General features: G+C 43.4%; 3 protein-coding genes across 3 annotated transcripts; 2 read left to right on the forward strand and 1 right to left on the reverse strand.

The window, feature by feature from the left end:
* The first annotated feature begins 548 nt into the window (after positions 1-548).
* On the forward strand, positions 549-13,911 carry aebp1b (AE binding protein 1b). Its single transcript, XM_005729496.1, has 23 exons — positions 549-1,398; positions 2,250-2,423; positions 2,513-2,569; positions 4,025-4,417; positions 6,194-6,259; positions 6,745-6,810; positions 7,120-7,203; positions 8,225-8,296; positions 8,391-8,500; positions 8,804-8,943; positions 9,027-9,111; positions 9,198-9,342; positions 9,422-9,510; positions 9,749-9,872; positions 10,110-10,306; positions 10,437-10,613; positions 10,772-10,935; positions 11,074-11,249; positions 11,298-11,609; positions 11,705-11,844; positions 12,591-12,690; positions 12,778-12,944; positions 13,037-13,911. The coding sequence occupies exons 1-23, from the start codon at positions 1,167-1,169 to the stop codon at positions 13,412-13,414; spliced, it is 3,648 nt and encodes a 1,215-aa protein (XP_005729553.1). The 5' UTR covers positions 549-1,166; the 3' UTR covers positions 13,415-13,911.
* A 53-nt stretch (positions 13,912-13,964) lies between these two features.
* On the reverse strand, positions 13,965-18,204 carry pold2 (polymerase (DNA directed), delta 2, regulatory subunit). Its single transcript, XM_005729497.2, has 11 exons — positions 18,059-18,204; positions 17,667-17,899; positions 17,447-17,568; positions 17,237-17,360; positions 17,039-17,153; positions 16,760-16,958; positions 16,550-16,630; positions 15,065-15,222; positions 14,621-14,748; positions 14,431-14,532; positions 13,965-14,286 (listed from the first exon to the last, which is right to left on the reverse strand). The coding sequence occupies exons 2-11, from the start codon at positions 17,890-17,892 to the stop codon at positions 14,126-14,128; spliced, it is 1,416 nt and encodes a 471-aa protein (XP_005729554.1). The 5' UTR covers positions 17,893-17,899; positions 18,059-18,204; the 3' UTR covers positions 13,965-14,125.
* Positions 18,205-18,428: 224 nt separating this feature from the next.
* LOC102203984 (non-POU domain containing, octamer-binding) lies at positions 18,429-19,919 on the forward strand. Its single transcript, XM_005729498.1, has one exon. The coding sequence runs from the start codon at positions 18,563-18,565 to the stop codon at positions 19,889-19,891; it is 1,329 nt and encodes a 442-aa protein (XP_005729555.1). The 5' UTR covers positions 18,429-18,562; the 3' UTR covers positions 19,892-19,919.
* The last annotated feature ends 2,879 nt before the right edge of the window (positions 19,920-22,798 follow it).

Consider the following 22,798-nt stretch of genomic DNA (forward strand, 5'->3'; position numbering starts at 1 on the left):
TGCTTAATATCTGGATTCTAAATCTAGAAACTGAAATGATCTAAACTCTTAGCTTAGACTTATTAATGGATCAGTCATTCTTCATTGAGACTAGCTGCAACCTTTTCTACACACCCAGAATTTAAAGGCCCTGACAGGCTCTCCAAACAGTGGACAGAGTAAGAGGAGGATGGGGGATGGTTAAAAAAAAACACAGCAAATGTTAATTCTGTCATCTGCTCAGACAATTCTCTTGCCCAGCGTGTGTATTACTCCAACCCCCCCCCCACCCACCCACCACCCACCCTTTTGTGTAACACAACCTTTTCTCCAGAAAGGAGAAAGAAAAATACGTAACACTCAGAGGAATGAGCGACAGTGCACCACACTGAAGTGATGGAAAGCAGAGATCCCCTTTTTTTTAAGTACCAAAGAAGAATCTATGTTTTACTCCTGCCTGTTTCCCTTTTTTTTTCTCCTCTTCTTCTTTTTTGGAATTCCTCACTCTGAGGATTAGCTTGTGTTTGTCTCAATCCTCCCCCTTTTGCCCATTCTCTCCTCCTCCTCCTCTTCGGCTTGTGGAATTCAATGTCCTAGGAATCACTCCCCTCTCCTGCTGCTTTGTGGTGACTGAGGAATTCAGCCAGAGCCGAGGACGAAGAAAAATTGGCGTTTAACTCCAGGAGGTGCAAACCCTGCAGTCTGGGGCCCTCACCTGCCTTCCTTCATCCTCCCCCTCCAACTCCTGTCTGAGCACTGCACCTGTTCTGACTTGTCGGCCAGGTGGAGGGGATCCTCTAGCCTTGCGCTGTTTTTTCAGCTGACCCTGGCTTCGGGGTAATTAGGAACCCTGTCTATTCATTTGACTGGATTACTGCTTTGCTTTGCATCTTTTCTTTCCGTCTGTCTCTACAACCCACCTCCCTTCCCTCCCTGTGTATCTCTACCCCCCTCCCACTCCATCTCTTGTCTAGAGCAGTCTGAGGCTGGCTGACACTGTGGCTGTGTGGGTATGTGTGGAGTTGCAGAGGTTTCCCTTCTCGAGTAAAAGTGTGGATCACAAGGAAAGAGCACACAAGGGGGCCTAAGGGTGAAATTTAACCTTCTGGCAATTAAACTGGAGTGAGTGTTGAGCGGTTGTACAAACTCCAAACCAAAGGATTGTGCAAGTTGGAAGAGCAGCAGGTATGAAGATCCAGGCTGTGACTGCGTCTGCGGCTCTGCTGGCCCTGTGCTGCCTGCTGATGATCCCTAGAGGAGGAGAGAGCGCCGGGGGAATAGTTTCTCTCCGGCAGGCTGGGGATCAGCTGCGAGACGAATCGCCGGATGACCCAGAAAGAGAGCAAGGACTTGTAGCAGACTTACTCCCAGAGGAGGGTGGCATCAAGACCAAGAGAGAAGCAGAAGCCAACCAGGCAGGTAAGTGGAAGAAATTATATTTTGTACTTCTAAAGCACAGATGTGTTATGCCGACAAGATATCAGAGCTGCTGAGGTACTGCTTGAGTTGTGGCACGACATGGAGCAAATGCAGACACAAACACACAACGATTCGGTCTCTGACAGCTCCAACAGCGTGACAAAGTCCATGTGCTCGTCTGTCCACTCCTGCTTCCCCGCACAAGGGAGCGGGACAGATGAGCTGGTTTAACTCACACCAGACAAGAGAAGAAGACACTGAGTCGAGCATCTTGCAGACAGATTTTTTTATGACGCGTACCTTTTCCACTGCCTCAGTTGCTCAAACCCTGCATGAATAATGCTGACTCTTCTGTACAGTCCCGCTAACACACTTCAAGCAATAAGCCCAGTTTTTGGAGCCATTAAATAAGCTCTTTGATGAGTCTCGCTTATGCTGCTGAGGTGAAAGCAGTACATTTATTGAGTATCTGGACTGATTTTGTATCATTAAAGCTGAACTGTGGTTAATAGAGCACAACTAATGGAAAGAGAGAAACATGGTTTCCATGAAGGTGCCACAGGACTTGAGGAAAAGTCAAAAGGAAATACTGATGGACCTCAAGCAGCCACTGAAATGTAATTGGCAGTCTGGACTTTCCTTGGAAACACTGCAATGTGATGCAGTGAAGAAATAGTTGCATAATCTCAGACCCAAGCCTCATAAAAGAACTAATTGTGTCTTTAGCTTCTGTATGCAAGGAGGAATATGTTTTCATTTCAAAAGATTTTGTGACAGAACCGTGAGGAGTGGGCTCTGGAAAACCTCTCTCTCTCTCTCTCTGCCGCTTCTTTTCCCCCCCTTTTTTCCAGATATTTTAGGCCGGGTGAGGAGGGCACCTGATGAAGACAAGAAGAAAAAGAAGGACAAGAAGAAGAACAAAGAGCCAAAAGACCCCAAAGCCACCAAAAAGCCAAAAACTGACAAGAAGGGAAAGAAGAAGGACAAGAAAACAACAACCACAACTTTGCCCCCGACCACAACAAGTGAGAAGAGAATACTAAGCTTTGAGCCTGCTTCACTGATCACTTGGATTTGATTGTTGTTAAATCTTGTGTCCGTCTTATATTTCCAGCGATCCCAACAGAGCCACCCACCGAACCATATACAGATTACCCCTATCCCGATGCCGGTGAGTGGCACACATGCAGGGGCTGCTTGAAGAATATTGACTCAGTTGACTACTAAATTTGAGTTCATATAACTATATTGTTAATATGTGTTAATGTTAATATGTTAAAATTCTGTGTGTTAAATTGCCTCCCACTACTGGCTTGGAAAAACATGTTTAACAATTTTTTTTAAAGGCTGGGAATATAAGAATATAAATGGCATATAAACATGACAATATAAATGGAAACTTCAACCATTGTATGCATCGAAGTCTGAACAGGATTTGGTCAGTGCTACTGCACCTTTGAGAAAATTTATGTGAATCCCAAAATTATGTCATTCAAGTCTGTTTTGGGGTGGACCAGGAGCATAAAAGAAGTGGATTTGCCTCTGGTTTGTAGATTTGAAAGCCGTAACCTCAAGCATTTTGAGGGCTGGATGTGAACACAATGGTGAGCTGCAGAGGAGTGTGGGATGAATGTGAGAACCTGAGGACACTGTCCACATAAAATCTGACCATTCAAATCATGATCATGCAATACTGAAGAAGATTTCAAACACCAGGGTCAGAGGCCATAAAATGACCACAGAAAAACTTGACAGGGATGATTAATCTCATTAAAGTTTTATGCAGCATGACTTCGTTGTCCCAACACTGTTGAATATTAGAGAGTTTAAGTCACTTCCACATTAGCTTATTTTGTACAATACCAGATTGTAGACAGATGGAGGAATCTACCGTGACATCACCCATTGGTTTCTGAAGTCTGGCCTTGAGATGAGTGTTTCAGCTGTTTCTGCCATCTTGGTGAAACTGGAGCTCATGAGAGGGCAGTTTTATACCGCAGATAATCTTCCATTTTGATACACGGAATGACCAAGATTTTTAAAACAGACCATTTTTATCCAGCGTGACCCAAAACGAAAGACTGAGCTAAACAGGAAAGTGTTTACAGAGGTCAAGACAGAAAGCTGTTCTCCCTTTGACATTAGGCTTAGTAGCTTCTGCACCCAGAAGCTACTGAAAATGACAAAACTTAGAGTTAGAAAGATCAAATGTAGCCCCCTCCTCATTTCTGAGCCAGCTACCAGCTCAGTGTTACATTAGCCTCACATAACACACCTAAATCTCTAAATCACAACACTGAAATGAAGACTGAAATGTGGCACACACACCTAGATGTAAATATAGCACCTATTCCGATTAGGCAAAAAAGTTGTGCTCTTTTATGATTTTTTACCCATCGAGGGTTACAGTGTTTGTTTGTTTGTTTGTGAGGATTTGTTGTTGTTTTTATTCAAATACAAATTTAAAACTAGAAATATGTCTAAGTAGTAGTGGAAAGGAGGAAAAATAATTTCAGATCCAGTTCAAAAATCAGAACATTATAAAACACCAGAGAACCATAAAAATATTTGTGTCCAGACTTGTGAGCTCACCATCAGCCAGCTTTTGTGTCTGTTTCCCTCTCAGAAACTGATTACTGGAGCCCAGAAGATGACTACTGGGGTCCTGAGCCCACACCCTCCAGGCCAAAGCCTGAGGCTGCGATCACAGATCCCCCATACGACTACTGGAAGCCAGACGCCCCCGTAACAGATGCCTATGAAGACTACTTTAAACCAGATGAGGAAGACCCAGCTGCTCTTGTAACATATGCCTACGATGACTATTGGAAACCAGCAGAGAAAGAAGTGCCCACTTCAGCGCCTGCCATCTACGATGATTACATGAAACCAGACGAGACAGACCTCTACACCTCTGTGACCGATAACTATGACAGCTACTGGCAAGAAGTAAACCCAACGCCTGCTGCCCCTGATACAAAGCCTGGAACAGATGACAGCGATTACTGGGATGCCACATGTACGTATAAGTCTTTTGTGTCTTTGTTTTGATTGAGGATGTTTAGTGTGGAGGCAGTTTATGTAACATGAATAAGATGATGAAAGCATAATTAGATCCATGTGGCAAAATGGGGGGGGGGGGGCTGAAACAATTCTGAGAAATATCATGAATTTACTTAACTGACAGGGGTGTTTACAGGAATTTTTCAGTGGGGTAGACCAAGGTGTGGGGCACGATTAAGGCAGGGGCCCCATAGGAAGAACAATTGTCTTAAATAAAAAAATTTTTATCAGAAATGCAGAAAATTGGTATTAAAGAAACTGATGCTGCACAAAAAATACTTTTACAAGCAATCTGACTCTTCACTTAAGTAATAGTAAAGGTTTTTATCATCAGCTTGTACTTTAAAAAGCTTGCTTTAGATACTTCAAACTAACAAGTAACTACAACTTGAAAATAACTGGTATAGAGTACAAAATGTGACACTTATATACAAGATGTAATGGAGTAGAAGTAGACAACAACATAGAAATACTAAGGTACAAGTAAATTAAAACCTTACTTCGATGAAATAGTAAAGTAAATTCTCTCATCTGATGGTGTTAGGTATTGTAGCATTAATAGTAATGTACTCCAATAGCATTAAAAGATTAGGAAACACCCTCACCTTCAGAGGGGATGGATGCCACCCCACATCCTTCCTCTAGGCACTCCCCTGCCAGTGGAAACTTGAGTTGAGACAAATGCTTTACTCTCTGTCTTGTGAAACTTGACATTTAAAATAATGGCAGTTAGTAAAATTTTAGTTTATGTCTTTAAAAGTATGAGGGAGTCAAACAACAAGAACTCAATTAGGTCAAAATTTCCCCTTTGTTTTATCATTACTGCTTTGCGGTGTGGAAATAAAAACTGCTGGTAGTGGTTAAAAAGGATCATTGTCAGAGTTTAAAGTGCATTCTTTTAATGCTAATTGAGAAGTCATGTGTACAGAAATAGTTACAGAATCAAAGGTGTCTTTTTTAACAGTGCTGGGTTGTATGATATTATCAAGAAGCTTTTAAATTCATGATTTAAAAAATTAAATATTTCAATTTCCCCATGAAAGTGGTCACTTGTGCTTCTTTTCTTCAGAAACATACTAGATGATCTAAGACAGTGTTACTCTTTGTGAAACAGAAGGAAAGAAGCAAAGAACAGACACAAAAAAGGAGTGAACTGCACTATGGGAGACATTTACAGAGAGTAGGCCAGCAATCTGTCCAGGATGTACCCTGCATTTTGTCCTCTGTCAACTACAAAAGGCTTCTGCCTCTTACCAACCCTTATTTGGATAAGTGATTAGGAATAGGATGTTCAGTGATTAATCAGCTGGACACTCAGTAAACTCGGTGGTTTGTTTAAGCTGAAGGAACTACGTAAACTTCTGATTAAATAACGTTTAATAACAGATACCCGCTAATCTTTTGGATCCGATTTTCAGACATATTGGAGAAAACTTTTATGAGCGCTCTTTATTTCTTCCAACTTAAGTCAACAGAGGCTTTTTTTCCACGGGATGAAATGCATGCTGGAAACAGTGTGTCGTGCAGACCTGTGACACTCATCTGGATTTGAATGGCATGCTCTCATTACTCTTTGTTTCCACACTACTGTACAGTACCTATGCTCCTTCAGCATTTCCAATGATTCACTCATACTTGGCCCTTCTGCATTCTTGCTTATATTCCCCCATTTCTCTGTCTGTTACACTTAAATCACCTCTCAGCTTGACCTTTTGAATTCTTCTTCCTGCAGATGAGGTGCAACCGTCACCTGATGGTAAAGAGGTCAGCCCAGAAATTAAGGTTGAAATCCTGCCAGGTGACTGCAGACTCTCATGACAAAATCAACTAATGTGAAACCTCTAGTAAGCATTAAGATACAAATGAAATAGCCAGCCCATACTTTGTGTTTCATTAGAAATGCAACACATGAGAATAACACTGGAGCTAATCTATGAGCTGACCTGCCCTAGTTTACACACAGGAGTGGGTGGGTTTATTTCTTCCACACAGTCAACAAAACTTTCCACAGTTTTCTTGTAGAGCAACAAAAAGCCCTGTGATCAGAGCCCAGCAAAGTTATGTTTCTCATAAATGGGGAATTGAAGATTTAACAGCTACGTTATACAGCGGGCATCACACCAGCATCAAAATAGAAAACTCCTCTTGTGGTTGAATAATTCGGGCCACTGCTAAGTTGTAAAATTTTGCATGTAATCCCATAAAGCTTGACTCTGTAAAGTAGCGGCGCCTCCGAGGGGCTGAACGAATCGTCTGACTTCGTGTTTGTTCTCTTTTACACAGAAGAGCCCACCGCCACCGCGCCCTATGAGGGGACCTGGTATGATGATTACGACGAGTACGGGATGAGTATGTGGCCGCCCGCTCACACACATGTGAATCACAACCATACTCGAATGTTTTCTATTATTGGTTTAGTCACAGAGAACTTCCTGCCAATAAAGCAAACAGCAAAAGAAAGGGATAAACAACAGTTGGGTCAATAGCTTTCAAGTGTTCCTTGATGACCTGTTTGCATTTCTTAATGACTTGCAAAACCACAAAAAAAAAGCATGCATATACAGTACACTACTGTGCATGGCTCTGTGGTAATCATTGTTGTTTCTATGAAATTATAAGTGATTTTCTTTCCTTTTCTGTTGTTGTTGTTGTTTTCAGAGAGAAAAGAAGACGAGACTGATGAAAAGTGGATGGAAAAAGAGCGAGAAAGAGCAGCCAAAGAGAGGGAGAAGGAAGAAAGAGGTAAGGAGACCCACATGGGATTCTTCTTTTTGTTATTTGCACCACCGTGCGTAATCCTGTCAAAGCAAAGAGAGTGCCTCATGAACCCAAGTGGAAAAGTACTAACAATGATGTTGTCTCCCCTCAGTCATATCTAGTCATACTAAGAGAATGCAGATGTGATTTCCATGCATACAAATGTGTGTGTCTCGGGCACTTGCTTTAACTTGCATGACAGGGACAAAAGTTCACCCCACCAAAGTAAAACGGAGATTAGGGCTGTAAAGAGTTCAGAAATCTCATATGGGCTGGGCCCAAAAGCAAAGAGCGTGAGATAAGCTAAGAAGGCTGTGCCGGCATCGGATTGGAAGTGAGGGATGAAGAGGAGTGACAACAAAGGGAGAAGTATTTCAGCTCTTTTGTGCCACGTGTCTGCCGTGCGTAAAGTTGAAGGGGTAAAGCCCAGAGCAAGTGATATATAACACCACCAGGACTGCTGTTAATGAGGCTCTTCCTGTGTGCACAGTTTGACCCAGACTAGGTCTAAGGTGAAATGATTTTGCAGACGTCTCTGAGAGTTGTTGCATTCTTCCATAACACAACTATATGCATCTACAGATACTGTGTAAATGGGCGCATGTGTGTGTTGTGGGTGAGAGAGCTTACAACATGTTTTACATTCTCACTGTCAGCCATGTAACCAGCATCACGCTCCAGTATGTGTCAGAATATGAATAATGACAATGGGTGAGAGACTCTGCAATCTTCCTTCATGGTAAAAGTCCAGGTCAGAGGGATGATGATGATGATGATGATAGTTTCAGAGCAGACTTGGACTAGAAGCTAAATCATAACATCTGGTGTGCTTTGTTTTTTAACCGTAATCTGGCCCTCCAGGTCCCCGTGAGGACTTTTGGCAAATAAAAATTGTAAAATAATACTGAGTTCCTCCATCATTTCTGGGCAGAGTAAAAGAAAAAAAAATTCAGCCAAGACAGCGCAATTTATTTTGCATTAAGACTGTTTGTCTGGCCTCGGACAGAGAGAGCGCAGAAGCTAAAGGAGGCAGAGGAGAGAGCCAGGAACAGGCCACGTGTCTTCAAAGAGCCAAAGAGTAAGTCAACATCTGTTCAAATCTGGAGAGTATACGTAAGCTTTTGCTGAATGTAATTAACACATTATTTAAATGTTCTCTTTCTGCTTGGCAGAGTGTCCTCCCCTGGGGATGGAGTCTCACAAGGTCGAGCCAGATCAGCTTTCAGCCTCTTCTATGTCTCAGTATCACTTTGCACCTCAGAGGGCGCGCCTAAACATGCAGGTACACAACAATCAGGGCGGGGCCATGCACCTACAAGCAGGCCTAGAAATAACCACCAGCTGCCAGCAACACTGAAAAATACTGTTATTGTTGGGTCTGTCACTTCCAGGAGCTGCCTTAGTGGTACATGCTTGACGGATTCTTTTAAGTCCTCAGTATTTAAATCAACAATGTGTTTTTTTTGGGGGGGTGGGCGGGTGGGGGTATCCAAATTCTTCTGTTAATGGATGCAAAAGTAGATATGTTGCTTTGGCACTCAAGATACTAAAAGGGTTCGAGTATTCAGTAGCATGTGTCTCCCAGGGCTCCGATGATGAGGAAAACATAAGAGGTGGAGCGTGGTGTGCAAATTCAGAGGATGCTATCCACTGGTTTGAGATAGATGCTCGCAGGGCGACAGAGTTCACCGGAGTCATTACTCAGGGACGGGACTCCTTAAATGAGTAAGAGACAAACAGACACGCAGACATAAATATGCATCATTTGACATTCCTACACCCAACAATTTGCCCTCTTCTTCTGTCAGCAATGACTACGTGACGTCCTACTTCCTGGCTTTCAGCAATGACAGCAGAGAGTGGACCACCATTCACGATGGATACGCCGACTGGGTGAGTTCATCTAAAACTGTGCCACTTCCACAAGCACCAATACTCATCTTCCTCTCCCCCTCATTCACATGTCCTCTCTTGTGCAGTTGTTTTTCGGAAATAATGATAAGGACACCCCAGTGATGAACCAGCTTGCGGTGCCCGTGGTGGCCCGCTACATGCGAATTATCCCACAGAGCTGGAACGGCTCTCTTTGTATGAGGCTGGAGGTCCTAGGCTGCCCCCTGCCTGGTGAGTCGTATGCCCACACACTCACACACACCTTAAACACAGAAAATGAATAATTTTTGCTGCTTTTTTCTCCAAACAGATCCAGTTAATGTTCTGTACAAGCAAAATGAGGTGACTCCCGTGGACTACTTGCAGTTCAAACACCACAGCTACTCAGAGATGGTTGATGTGAGTTTCCCTGCAAAGTTTATCTGCTGGCTGATAGAATTCCAGGAGGTCCGCTTTAAATGCTCTAATATAAATTGCAGCTTCATTCTGTCCCAGTTTTTCATTTGAACCACCAGAGACCAACATGACATTTCCACAATAACATAATATTCATTATTAACCATCTGCTTTGTAGTGCGTAATGTAATCAAATACAATGCTTTGCATATTTACTGTTGTCTTTATCTCACCTATTCAGCTTATGAAGTCAGTGAATGAGGAGTGCCCTAACATCACCACCATCTACAGCCTGGGCCGCAGCTCCAAGGGACGGGAAATTGTTGCCATGATAATCTCTGGCAATCCCACAGAGCACGAAATAGGTGGGATCTCAAGCAGGAAACGGGCAGATAGCCGTGTTCTTATTGTAATGTGTGCTATAACAACACAAATTCTGTAATGTGCAGTATTTCAAACAGTCTGGGATGCTGTTTCGTTGAAATTACGCTGGGTCTTTATGGCACCACTGTGGTATCCTGCAAATCCTAATAAACACCAGGCGGACACCAGCAGATTAAGGCTGACAGACAATTACAGTCTCGCCCCGGTTGTCCCCACAGGTGAGCCAGAGATCCGCTTCACGGCAGGTCTCCATGGAAATGAGGCAGTGGGTCGGGAGATGATCCTGCTTCTCATGCAGTACCTGTGCAAAGAGTATAAAGACAGAAACCCCAGAGCCCAGCGCCTGGTGGAGGGAATACGCATCCACCTGGTGCCTTCGCTCAACCCTGACGGACAGGAGGAAGCTTTTGAAGCGGTCGGTGTAAAAAACAATCAATTAATGACAACATGTTTTAAATACTGTCTAAAACAAAGAGGAAATGTCTGTGAAACATAGTGGGCTACTTAGATGAGTATGTCTCTTTTACCCAATTTCTACTCTGCAGGGATCAGAGCTGAGCAGTTGGACCACCGGTCACTTCACCAATGAGGGCTTTGACATCTTCCAGAACTTCCCTGATCTGAATAGTATCCTGTGGGATGCTGAGGATAAGGGCATGGTGCCTAAACTCACCCCCAACCATCATGTGCCTATACCAGAGCACTTTGAAGCTAATAGTTCGGTAAAGCAACAAACAAATACGCATATAGATATAGATATAGATATAGATATATAAAGTCTTTGAGACTAACCAGGTTGTGGTAAACAAAAACAAAAGTATGTTACATGAGATTCTGATCCTCTGTCTGTGTGATCCTGATCTTCCTGCTTTTGTTCCAGATTGCTGTGGAAACCAGGGCCATAATCTCCTGGATGAAAAGCTATCCATTTGTGTTGGGTGCAAACTTCCAGGGTGGGGAGAGAATTGTGGCCTATCCTTATGACAGCTTACGTCTCAACAAGCCTGCTGAGAGCCAGAAACCTCAGAGTCGCAAGAAGAGACAGTATGACTTGTTTCCCTACCTGTGTTCTGTTGTTGTTTCTGTACCTTTACGTACACACGTATTGTCCAAATGCTAATTTTTCACCTCTGTGAACCACCAAAATAGTGCTTAATGATTCATTTAGAATCATGTCTGCAGGTATGAGGATGAAGGTTTTGATGTATCTGAGTGGGGAAGGGGCTACCATGAGGAGCCAGTGGAAGACTGGAGAAGCAGAGGGTATGCAGAGCCAGAAGAGGAGTGGCGGGGCCATGGATTTGACCATGGTCACGACACAGGCTATGACCATGGTCGCGACCCTGGGTACGACCATGGTCGCGACACAGGCTATGACCATGGTCGCGACACAGGCTATGACCATGGTCGCGACCCTGGGTACGACCATGGCTATGACCCTGGGTACGACCATGGCTACAATCACGCGTACAACCAGGGTTATGGGCACAGGGAGGAAGAAGACGATGACAGAGGAAGAAGTGCAGGCTACCATTATGCTGAATCTGAAGATGAGCCCCGCGTGACTGCAGACGAATCCCTCTTCAGGTGGCTAGCTATCTCCTATGCCTCCACACACCTGACCATGACACACAGCCATCACGGCTCCTGCCAAGGAGACACACCAGGAGGGGGTCTTGGAATTGTCAACCGGGCCAAATGGAAGCCAGTAACAGGCAGTAAGTAGAGACCAGTGCGTTTAAATTCCCACGTATGTTTATAGCACACCCTGGTGGACAGTAGTTGCAATACATGCTCTTGATCTTCCCTGCAGGTATGAATGACTTTAGCTACCTGCACACCAACTGTTTGGAGCTGTCCATTTTCCTGGGCTGTGATAAGTTCCCTCATCAGAGCGAGCTGGCGTATGAGTGGGAGAAAAACAGAGAAGCAATGCTCATCTTCATGGAGCAGGTTAGTCCCAAACAAACACAAACTGTAACCTGTCCTGACTGCGCTTCAGTCTGTAGTGAAAAGATTATTCAACATCCTGCTGGATATAATGTTGGATTTTAAATTTTCTAAAAAATAAAAATAAATAAAAGTACCTAAAATTGTGATTTACAGCATTGTGATTTTGCAGTTATTCCTCCTCTGTCCAACCGAGATGTTTCCCACGCTGTATTGGTTTTCCCGAGGTTGCTCCCCTTTATCCTTAGATTTGTCCACTGAGGGTCGACTGACAGAGGATGTCATATGTTGTACAGTTTGCGGAGCTCTTGGAGGCAAATGTTTGCTTTGGCTGTATAAGTTAACTGTCTGTTGCTTTGAATAGTTGATCGCAGGTGTTTAAATTCATATATCACTTATCAAAACAGTTTATTATATTATACATATACAATTTTCAATGATAAAAACAATTTGCATATCACTTAAAATAGGCCACTCAAGACTCAAACGCAACATAAAAATGGGAGTAGGATCAAATATGATTCTTTTGTAATGGATGATTTTTGAGTGGAATCATTTTAGAATAACTGAATCATTAAACCACAGCTTTTTGGATCAATCCAAGTATAATTTTGCTCAATTTTACTCCAAAGTCCACTCATGAAAAAATGAAACTACTGATTTTACTGAGCAGTTGAAGAGAACTACTACTCAGCAACTGTACCTTGTACTTTGCTTCTTTCACTCATGTAACTATTTGTGTACTTCAGGTGCATCGCGGCATTAGAGGGATTGTGAAAGATCAGCAGGGGAACCCTATTGCAAACGCTACTGTATCTATCGAGGGGATAAATCACGACGTGACCACAGGTCAGTATACTGTTCACACCATCACTCAGGATGTAATAAAATATAACATAGCTCAAACTGTGCTCAACACTACTGTTGCCATTGTAGCACCAACGGGGGATTATTGGCGTCTGCTTAACCCCGGGGAGTACCGCGTGACGGCTCGAGCTGAGGGCTTCTCCTCGTTGACCAAACTCTGTGTGGTGGGCTATGAGTCGGGTGCGACTGCCTGCAGCTTCAACCTGGCCAAGTCCAACTGGGACCGCATTAAACAGGTAAGACTGTCCCAACTTGAAGTGCCTCGATGCATGTGCATCTTAGCAGTATTCAGTAAAGCCTCTTTGTTTTTTCTTTAATTTCTCTGCAGATTATGGCCCTCCACGGCAACAAGCCAATTCGAATTGCCTACAGCAATAGCAGAGTACAGTACACCACAGTCAACAATGGCCACAGGAGTGTGATCGGTGCCAGTAATGGGTCTTCCACAAATTCTCGACTCAGTCCTGAGCAGCGACGGAAGCGCAAGATCGCTCTCATCCGTCGTCTTCGCCAGCGGAAGTTAATGAAGGCCATGTCGATGAGAACGACGTTACCCCCTACAACAACCACAACCACAATTCCCACAACAACAGAGGCCACCACATCCTGGTATGAATCTTGGGTCTGGGGAGAGGGACAGTCCTCAACTCCTGGCGGCTTCACAGACTCCATCATGGACTATGACTACAAGATCAGTGACTATTAAAGAAAACACAAGTGGCTTGTTTCAAGTAAACCACCGTCCTCTCTTAACTGTAGTTCACGTTGCCGTGTTGTACTTAGAGCTGGCTGAAGAATCAAATTAGGGCTCTCGTCTTTGTACGACGTAAGCAATGGGAATGTACAGAATATCAGCTATATTAAAATAGTACATCTGTTAATCAACATTTGAAATAAGGTCTCTTCACAGAAATGGAACCATTTTAGATTTTTTTCCCCCAAAGATCACACTTCATTATTCTCTGACTCGTTCAATCACTTCTACGAATGCTTCGTGAAAAGAAGTTTATTGTGGATGCACATAAAAAAAAACTGTTATTTACACGATCTTCACATATGGCAGAAATATTTTTAGTGTGAACATTCAGTAAATGTGGGAGAACTTGGTAACAGATGAAGGAGTACAGAGGTTTTTATCATGTTTTCTCAGACACAGATGGGTTAGAAGAGTTATTTTTCAAATAAAGGCTTCTTATTAAACCACGAGGGTCTCTTCCTTTCTTTTTCATTTGCTGGTTTTCTTTCAGTTCAATGAAAAAAAAACAAAAAAACAAAAACACAAATGTTACTTTAACAGAAACACTGAAAGGAACCCATGAGGTAAATGTATCTTATTGAAAAGCTTGTGTTTTTTGGATTGAAGTTAATTTGATCCTTCTTTGGCCAAAAGAAAAAAAAAAAAGCATCAGCTGTGTCCTCAGTGGCTTACGTTCATCTCACTTTCCTCATCTTCATCTGCAGAGAAGGCAGAAAAGCTGATTGGCTCACAGTGAAGAGTGCGTAAATTGACGAGGCACGCCATCTGTGTGCTGCTGAATTCTGGAACGGTAACCAAAAGGACTTCCTGGCCATCCGGACCTGGCGGGATGAGAATACGAGCAGCAACAGTTAATTATTTATTACACATTAGTCTGTGTGAATAGTACATTTGTATCTTAAAACAGATCATATGATAACATCCACAAAGTTTCTTCTGTTTACATGTAAATGGCATGCACTAACCTTTGATGAGCTTGGAGTCAAAAGTAGGGGCATTGCCACTGAAGTAAACATGGGGACACTCTTCCAGGATGAAAGGGTCTTTTTGGTAAAATGGGTAACAACCTGAGCAATTCAGAGAAAATCTTGTCAATAAACCAATAGTGTGTTTAGATTTACCAGAGGCTCTGCATGTTATTCTGTATCAACTAACCTAATGTGTCAGGTGCCGTCGGGGCCAGATGTCGGAGTCGAAGCGTTTCCTCTAATATTTCCAAGTGGCTGTCCCTGCTGCTGTACCTCTGAATGTCACAGACGTTCTGCCCTGATGTACCGAGGAACCTTCAAGGAAACAAGCAAATACATGTAAACCTAAACATATTTGCACCTAGAAGTGAATATTAAAGTGGATATGAGGCATAAATGGAGCCCTGCTCTGAAAAACTGACATAGGCTAAGTGCGTCTGTGAAGTTGGATTTAAGAAATAGTGCTAAACACGTTGAAAATTTAAACTGTAAGCACTTATTTTTCAAATCCAGCTACACAAACAGAGTTATATCCATGTTAGTTTTTGAGAGCAGGGCTCTATGGTGTAAATTAGCCTGTATACTTGTAGTGTTTCATGCCCACTGTAACAACATGTGTGACGCTGCTTACCTCACTCCGTCTATGCTGGCGTGGTATGGATTGGATGCCAGCTGTAGTGTGGGGTAAACGGACGACAAGGGGAACATGCATCGGTGGAGAGGCTGCTGTGGGAGGGTGTAGTTGGTGGGGTCGTACTGGCCAGGCATTACATCCACAGGAACCGAGGCCTTAATCAGCAGGAGACAGTAATGTGTAGCAAAAGAAAAAAAACAAAACAGTAGAGTTGTTTAGACGGTAATAATCTGTGCTTTTCCTCTTTTCCTCCAGTCCAGTTTATCCACCATCACCCTTCTGCACATGCCCAAACCACCTCAGCCTGTCTCTCTAACTTAGTGTCCAAACCGCTCAACCTGAGCTGTAACTCTGATAAATTCATTTCTAGTCCTGTCCATCCTGCCCACTCTCCATGAAACTCTGAGCATCTTCAACTCTGCCTCCTCCAGGCTCAACATCCTGTCTTTTTGTCAGCACCACCCTCTCCATACAATACATCATATATTACAGCATGTCCAGCTCGTCTACCTGCTCTTCTTCACCTCTCTAGTGTAGTCTTTATGAGGCTGCTACGATTTATTATAATCAATGACGTCAACAATTAAAATTTAGCGACATGTAATTTTATTGTCGACGTGTCACATTCTAATACCACGTAAATCTGTTTTTTTAAATGCAATACACTACAGGGGGCCATGGGGGCAGTATCCCCTATTTCGTCTGCCAAGACTGAACTCAATACTAAAGAAGAAGAAAGTAGTGCTAACTGCAAAGCAGGACAGAAGAAAATGGAAACGGGGATTTAAAAAAAAAAAATGTGAAAGAATTTCACAGAAAACAAATAAAGTAAATGCAGACTGTGCAAAGCGGAGCTTTCCTTCCAATTTGCTGTGGGACGAGATAACAGGGTGATATTCACTGGTGGGCAGATGAGATACTGGAGCCCAGAACAGGTGGTTTGCCCACAGGAAACGGAGATAAGAGTTATTGAAATAATCATGGACTAATCGACTAAAAAAGATTAGTTGACTACCAAATTATCTTTAGATGTAGCCCTAACTCCTTGCTTTGGATGGTTGACCCCAGGTACTTAAACTCATCCACCTTCTCTACCTCTGCTTCTTACACCTTCGCCTTCAAACCCGTCTCCCAGTCATTCACACACACACATGTATTCTGTTTCGATTCGACTGACTTTCCTCCACCTCCCCAGCTCCTCCACCACCTGCTCCTTACTCTTACTACAGATCGCAGTGTTGCCTAACTATATCATACTCCATGGAGATTCGATTCGTGCCCGAACTCATATGTCAGCCTGTCACCACTGCAAAAAACTAAGGGTTCAAAGGCAATCCCTGGTTTAATCCCATCCCCATCTATCATTCCTTCCACACTTTCTCATACAGTATCACAGGTCCTCCCTTGGCTCTCTTGGATGTTATGAATCATAACATAAACATTTATCATTAAAGTAAACTGTGTCAAAATCTTCAGACTTACCACCAGCTGAAGCAACAACTCATCTAGCAAACGAATGGCATCCACACTGCCAGCTTGAGTCTTCTTAGTAAGATACTTGGCCTGGGGAAAAAAAACAAAACAAAACAGAGAAAGGGTAAAATATTTATTTTTATGTTTTAAGTAAACCAGTTCACATGAGTGACTTGGGAGGAACGTGACTATATGACAAGGTTCAAACCATTTTCTCACCTTTGTTGATGCATCCTTGTCTTGAGTGTTTTGACTCAGGAGGTTTCCCGCCAGCAGAACCCTGGAAATTGTTGCTGCACCACTCTGCTCCCCAAGGTCACCGAGCTGACCAGTTACCATGTCGACAAGCAACTGTAGGCCCAGCATGCTGTCAGCATGAGTACTGCCAAGACCCAGACCTGATGCCAGGAGCACAAACCTGTATGAAGGCAGGCAAAGCAATTAATGTTGTTTATCACTACAGGCAGGGATTTACACCAATTAGATGTGTTTTCATACCTGTCAGAGTCAAGTGCAGGCCTTGCTTTCTGCAAAGGAAGATCCGCTGTGCAAAAGTCCTCAACTGTGAACTTCCCATCGTTCCTCTCAGCACCATATACTGCAATGACGCTGCCTAAGAAAGACAACAAGAAACACCTACATCAGACTCATACGTCCACAGCTCATGTGATGCTGACATCCTGAAAAACTACCAACCTGTGACACACTTGTCTTTGTCAATTTTCCCCTCTAGTTTAATCCTCTGCAGTTCATCCTCCAGAATCAACTCATCTGATTCATGAATGTATTTTGCTCGTGCAGGCTGGGGCAGGAGGTTGTGCTGGAGAGCAAGGAAAAAGAAAGTTGTTAAAGTACAATTCAGTAGCTGCTTTCAATGTGTGGGGTGAATTTAGCACTACTTCCAACCTCCTCACTGATTTCTTTCAGAATAGATGGCTGCAAGTCCATACGCTTGAACAGAGTCCCTACAATGCAACACTGCTCCGCTGTTTCTAGATCACACAGCTTCTTGATAACCACATCTGATCCTGACAGATACAGAACAGAAAAAAAAAACAGATTAAGAAATAGAAATCAAATGTTTCAGTGTCCCTGATGTAGGTAGGTAAGATTGCTCTGAGCTTACCCCACTTCTGCTGAGCTCTCTCTGACAGCAGAGGCCTCATCTGCATGAGTCGTGCTGCGTAAATGTGAGCATACTGGCGGCTGAAGCTCCGCTCCCCAACTCTGTAGCGTTCAGAGCACTGACTATAAGCCAGAGACGTCCTCTCAAACACCGGGCCCTGGTCCTCCGAGGCAGGACGGCAGAGCAGAGAGGAGCCCTCCTTCTGTACACTTAGGTCTGAGAACATGACCGTCCTGAATAAAAGAAATGGGTCTATTTTAGATTTCAAAGGCTATCAATTTAAAGCTTGCTTACAAGTGCAAGTAAAGTTGTCTGGGTTTTTCCTAAACACCCCGACTTTTCATGAGAATACCCTGAAAATTAATATAATATGACAGATATAACGACCTTACCGAAGAAAATAGACGTTTGCACTTCAGTTGCTACTCCTCTGAGATCAAGTGTGTTGATATTTTCAGATATCGACGATTATTTTCAGTAGCTTGCGAGCAACAGGAATAATTCCCGCGAAATCACCCGCTCACCGGTGACAGTCTCTATGTACGAGGGCAAACTATCGCGAGAAGTAAGAAAACATTTAAAAAAAGTCAAACATCTAAAGCACCCGTAGTAAGGAACAAAACATATATACAACACATTTTAAGCAGCCTTGTTATTTTTATACACTTACATTTTACATATTTTTTTAAAATAACTGCATCGTTTTTGTTTTATTGTTGTTTTTTCTCGTACCGTCGCACATAAACTACGTCGCCGATGTCGCAACGAATTGAGGTCACAATAGCGTAGCGCGTACCTTCGCCATTTTCACAGCTCTTTGTGCGCTACCGTTTGCAAAGAGTTTCTGTGTTTTTAACAAGCCATTTGCTACTTCAGATTTTAAATCCATTGCGAGAATGCAAGGAAACAGAGGCCCCCAGCAGAACCGCGGCCCAAACCGCCCGGGAGAGCAGCTGAAAAGCGAAGGAACAAACAGCAACGGGCAGCAGCCAGATCCCAACGAGCAGACCAACCCCAACGAGGCCTTAACCCTGGACCTGCAGAGCTTCAGAAAGCCCGGGGAAAAGACCTTTACCCAGCGGAGCAGGCTGTTTGTAGGTAATTTACCAACGGGTGTTACCGAGGAGGACCTGGAGAAGCTGTTCACCAAGTATGGAAAAGCCAGCGAGATATTTATTAACAAGGAAAGAGGCTTCGGCTTCATTAGGCTCGAAACGAGAATCATAGCAGAGATTGCCAGAGCCGAGCTAGATGATACCCCCTTCAGAGGCAGGCCCATACGGGTGAGGTTTGCGACACACGGAGCTGCTTTAACTGTGAAGAATCTGCCAGAGTTTGCGTCCAACGAGCTCCTGGAGGAGGCCTTCGCAGTCTTTGGCCAGATAGAAAGAGCTGTGGTCATAGTGGATGACCGAGGGAGACCTACGGGGAAGGGCATAGTGGAGTTCACCTCAAAGCCAGCTGCAAGAAAGGCTTTGGATAAGTGCTCTGATGGTGCTTATCTTCTGACAGCTTTCCCCCGGCCTGTTACAGTGGAGCCTATGGAACAGTTTGATGAAGAGGAGGGACTGCCAGAAAAGTTGGTCAACAAAAACCAGCAGTATCACAAAGAGCGTGAGCAGCCGCCACGATTCGCTCAGCCCGGCTCCTTCGAGTATGAGTATGCCATGCGATGGAAGGCCCTGATGGAGATGGAGAAGCAGCAGTATGAGATGGTGGACCGCAACATGAAAGAGGCGCAGGAGAAGCTGGAGGCTGAGATGGAGGCAGCCAGACACGAGCATCAGGTGATGCTGATGAGGCAGGACCTCCTGAGGCGGCAGGAAGAGCTGCGAAGGATGGAGGAGCTCCACAATCAGGAAGTGCAGAAGAGGAAACAAGCCGAGCTCCGACAGGAGGAGGAACGCCGCAGGAGAGAGGAGGAGATGAGGCTGCGCAATGAGGAGATTATGAAGAGGCAGCAGGAGGGCTTCAGGGGCAACTTCTCTGAGAACAGGGAGCAAGACATGAGGATGCATATGGGTGGTCATGGGATGCCCATGAACAGAAACTCTCTGGGGGGCAGCTCTGGTCCAGCTGGTACTCCTGGCTTGGCTGCAGAGAATTCACCAATGTTGCCAGGGCCAGGAAACAACAGCATGCCTGGAGGTGGTCAGGGTGGCTTCCCCAGAGGCCTCCCCGGCCCTGGAGATTATGGACCTCCCAATAAACAACGCAGATTTTGAATTGCAAGCTTAATTTCCCCCCCCCCCCCCTTCCTTTTCATACTCACTGTACTTTTAAGTTCGGCTAGTGTTAACTTTTGAACTTGGAAAACTGCATGTCATTTTTTTTGTACCTGCCTATTTGTACTTTTGATTATTTTTAGTTCTGAAATGTAAAAACTCCAAAATGAGCCATGTGTTTTACTTTACTTCTCACATTAATGTATTTTCATAGGGGTAGAAAGGGCTTTTGTCCTGGTTATGATAACTTTTCTGGAATAAATTCCTGATTCCCTAAATAAAGGCTTTGGTTTATTCAGAGTAGAATCACCTCAGCAAGCTCAGGACTGCACACAATAGTGACTTTTGTCTGCACAGTAGTGTGAGTAGTATTGTCACTAACAAAGTAAAGAGTGGCATTTCTGGCACTCAATATTGATTATTGGTCATCTGTGCCTGATTTATTAATTACCAAAAAGTGAAATGCAAATGTCAGCAATTTATAGCAAGTACGTCTTATCACAGCTTTGAAGCTCCATAAACCTGAGTCTTACTGATAGGTTGCAGTTAAATATTAAGCGAGAAACATGGGCTTTTGCACGGTCGTTTTTCTGCTTTATTTTGATAACTAGGGGGAAAAAATGCCTCACACATATTGAGAACTTCTTGCATGTTTTGCTGAATACCCAAATCTGGCTTCCCACTGATAGTGGAAACGGTAATGTCACAGTCATTGACAGATTTCAGTTGGTGTTTTTTAATTGTTTATAGTGGTAATTCACATCAAGTAGTCTCAAGACGTTTTATATAGCAAGGTAAAGACCCTTCAGTATAAGAGAAAACCCTGATGAGGTGATGATCCCCTATGAGGAAGCATGTTGGGGGAGCACAGAGAGACAAATCTTCAGAGAGAGAGAAGATAGAAGTCATAGACTTGTAGTAGCAGCCTATAAATACCTGGAGAGTGAGGGGGGGGGGGAAGGTGAGTAGAGAAGAAATGCTCAGTGCATCCTGGGAGGTCCCCAAGCATCCTGACAGCAGCTCAACTAAGAGATGTTCATCTTGGTAGAGTCAGCGCTGCCAGGCTCCTCTCATGGGCACGCATTTCAGATTTGATTGAACCAGATTATAATTAATACTTTGTTAGTGAGGGGAAGCATTTTAAATTCAACTCTAGATTGACCAGAGAGCCAGCGAGGAGAAGCTGATACAGGAGAAATACGATGTCTATTTTTAGCCTCTGTTAGTCTTGTGGGTGCAGCGCGTTTTTGATCAGTTCAAGGCTTTACAGTTACAACAGCCTCCTCGCTGAAAACAGGAATAATAAATGTAAAAAAGTGGTTTATGTTATGTTCATGTTTCAGATAGATAAGAGTTCCAAAAGGCGTTTTCCGCTTCAATAACAGGCGCTTTTCATCACCGCTACAGCTAACGTAGTCAACTGGTTTCCATGATCAGACAGCTGGTTATGAGACAACCTTAGCGACAACATTCAGTGGTATAAATCTCAAAAGTAAACGCAGCGATTATGTTATTATGTTATGTGTGAGTTAGGTTCACCCGACCTGATTTTTGCAGCGCTATAATACATATAATTTATACAGTATACAGTGTACAGTTACCTCGACGCAGTGTTGGTGCACTAATGATCCACCTGCAGATTACGCTACTGGCGCTCTTTGTCTCTCTGCTCTCAAACTCGCCATCTAACACAGGTTAGCCTCGCAGATGTGAAGGTAATGTGAAGGCGTATCCTCACCCCTTGTGCAGGCTGCCGCTCCCTGAGCCTGCTTGTTCTGGAGGTTTCTTCTTGTTAAATGTTTTTTCTTCCCTCTGTCTCCATGTGCTTGCTCATCGGGGGCTGTTTGATTGTTGGGGGTTTCTCTCTTTCATTGTAGGATCTTTACTGTACAATACAAGCAGCTTGAAGCAACTGCTGTTTTAATTTTGCACTATTAGTGAAGACATGATATTTGCTTCAGTGGAAATTAACTTTACACATTAATTACTGACATCGTAGTTTTACTGTGCCTGATAGAGAGAGCATCTGTTACATTGTATTAGTGAAAAAGCATTTTGACATACAGAAATGCAGACAGGTTTTGTTTCACCACTCTTCCTTTAAATAACAAAATCTGCTTTGAAACATTATGTGTGGCAAAGAGCTGTTATCACACTTAATAATTAACACTTCTTTCCCTATGAGCACAGTGTTTTATTAATTGACAAGTAACTCCCTGCATGGGGATTTCACCATTTTGTAATCTACACAGGTTGTTTGTGACTCATCCACTGCCAAGCCCAGTGATTCAAGCTTTTTTCCCCCTCCTCCTATCAGTAGCAAGAAAAGGTAAACACAAAAATCAGCAAACTCCTGTTTGTTTTTTCTGTAAATAACTAATACCTTTTAAAAGCAATTTCTCCCTTTCATTTTCCTGGTTGTCTCCGGCTTCCCTTCAGTGGCTCCCCAGTATAAAATCACTGAACTAGCCGAGAAGAAAGCAGAGGACTGATGACTGCTCAATGACAAATAAAGCACAGTCCAAACACTCATGCCCACGCAGTGTGAAACGGCACAGAGGGCAACAACCCTTTGAGAAGAATCACAGCAAAGCTACATGTGAACAGAGCTGTAAATGGTACTGGTTCATATGGGGAGGGTGGAGGGCAGGCCAGTATCAGTTAGAAAATACAACAGAAAGTGTTTCTGATTTTGACATATTTTTCATTTGGTTTGTGTCATACTTAATAAAACATTCTTATTATCAGGATGATACAAACATGCAGAAGTAACAAGTTCTTTGTGCAGCCATGTATTTTTTTTATTTAAGTCTAAATGGAAACAAATGCGATTTTGTTTCATAAAGAAACTTCTTCATCTGTTTTCTTCTTCTTCTTCCAGCTGCTTCATTTAAGGGTCACTGCAGT

The sequence above is a fragment of the Pundamilia nyererei genome, unplaced genomic scaffold (assembly GCF_000239375.1).
Source record: "Pundamilia nyererei isolate P.nyererei 1_Seehausen unplaced genomic scaffold, PunNye1.0 scaffold00033, whole genome shotgun sequence".
NCBI classification, from domain to species: domain Eukaryota; kingdom Metazoa; phylum Chordata; class Actinopteri; order Cichliformes; family Cichlidae; genus Pundamilia; species Pundamilia nyererei.

Bases quoted from the DNA above. Each gene is read 5' to 3' on its own strand.
- aebp1b (XM_005729496.1), top strand. From the start codon at position 1,167: ATGAAGATCCAGGCTGTGACTGCGTCTGCGGCTCTGCTGGCCCTGTGC. The intron at 8,501-8,803 runs GTACACAACAAT...TGTGTCTCCCAG, and splicing joins GGGCGCGCCTAAACATGCAG to GGCTCCGATGATGAGGAAAA. The intron at 10,307-10,436 runs GTCGGTGTAAAA...TCTACTCTGCAG, and splicing joins AGGAGGAAGCTTTTGAAGCG to GGATCAGAGCTGAGCAGTTG.
- LOC102203984 (XM_005729498.1), top strand. From the start codon at position 18,563: ATGCAAGGAAACAGAGGCCCCCAGCAGAACCGCGGCCCAAACCGCCCG.
- pold2 (XM_005729497.2), bottom strand. From the start codon at position 17,892: ATGTTCTCAGACCTAAGTGTACAGAAGGAGGGCTCCTCTCTGCTCTGC. The intron at 17,361-17,446 runs GTTGGAAGTAGT...CTTGCTCTCCAG, and splicing joins TGAAAGAAATCAGTGAGGAG to CACAACCTCCTGCCCCAGCC. The intron at 14,749-15,064 runs GTAAGCAGCGTC...GTTTCCTTGAAG, and splicing joins GCCAGCATAGACGGAGTGAG to GTTCCTCGGTACATCAGGGC.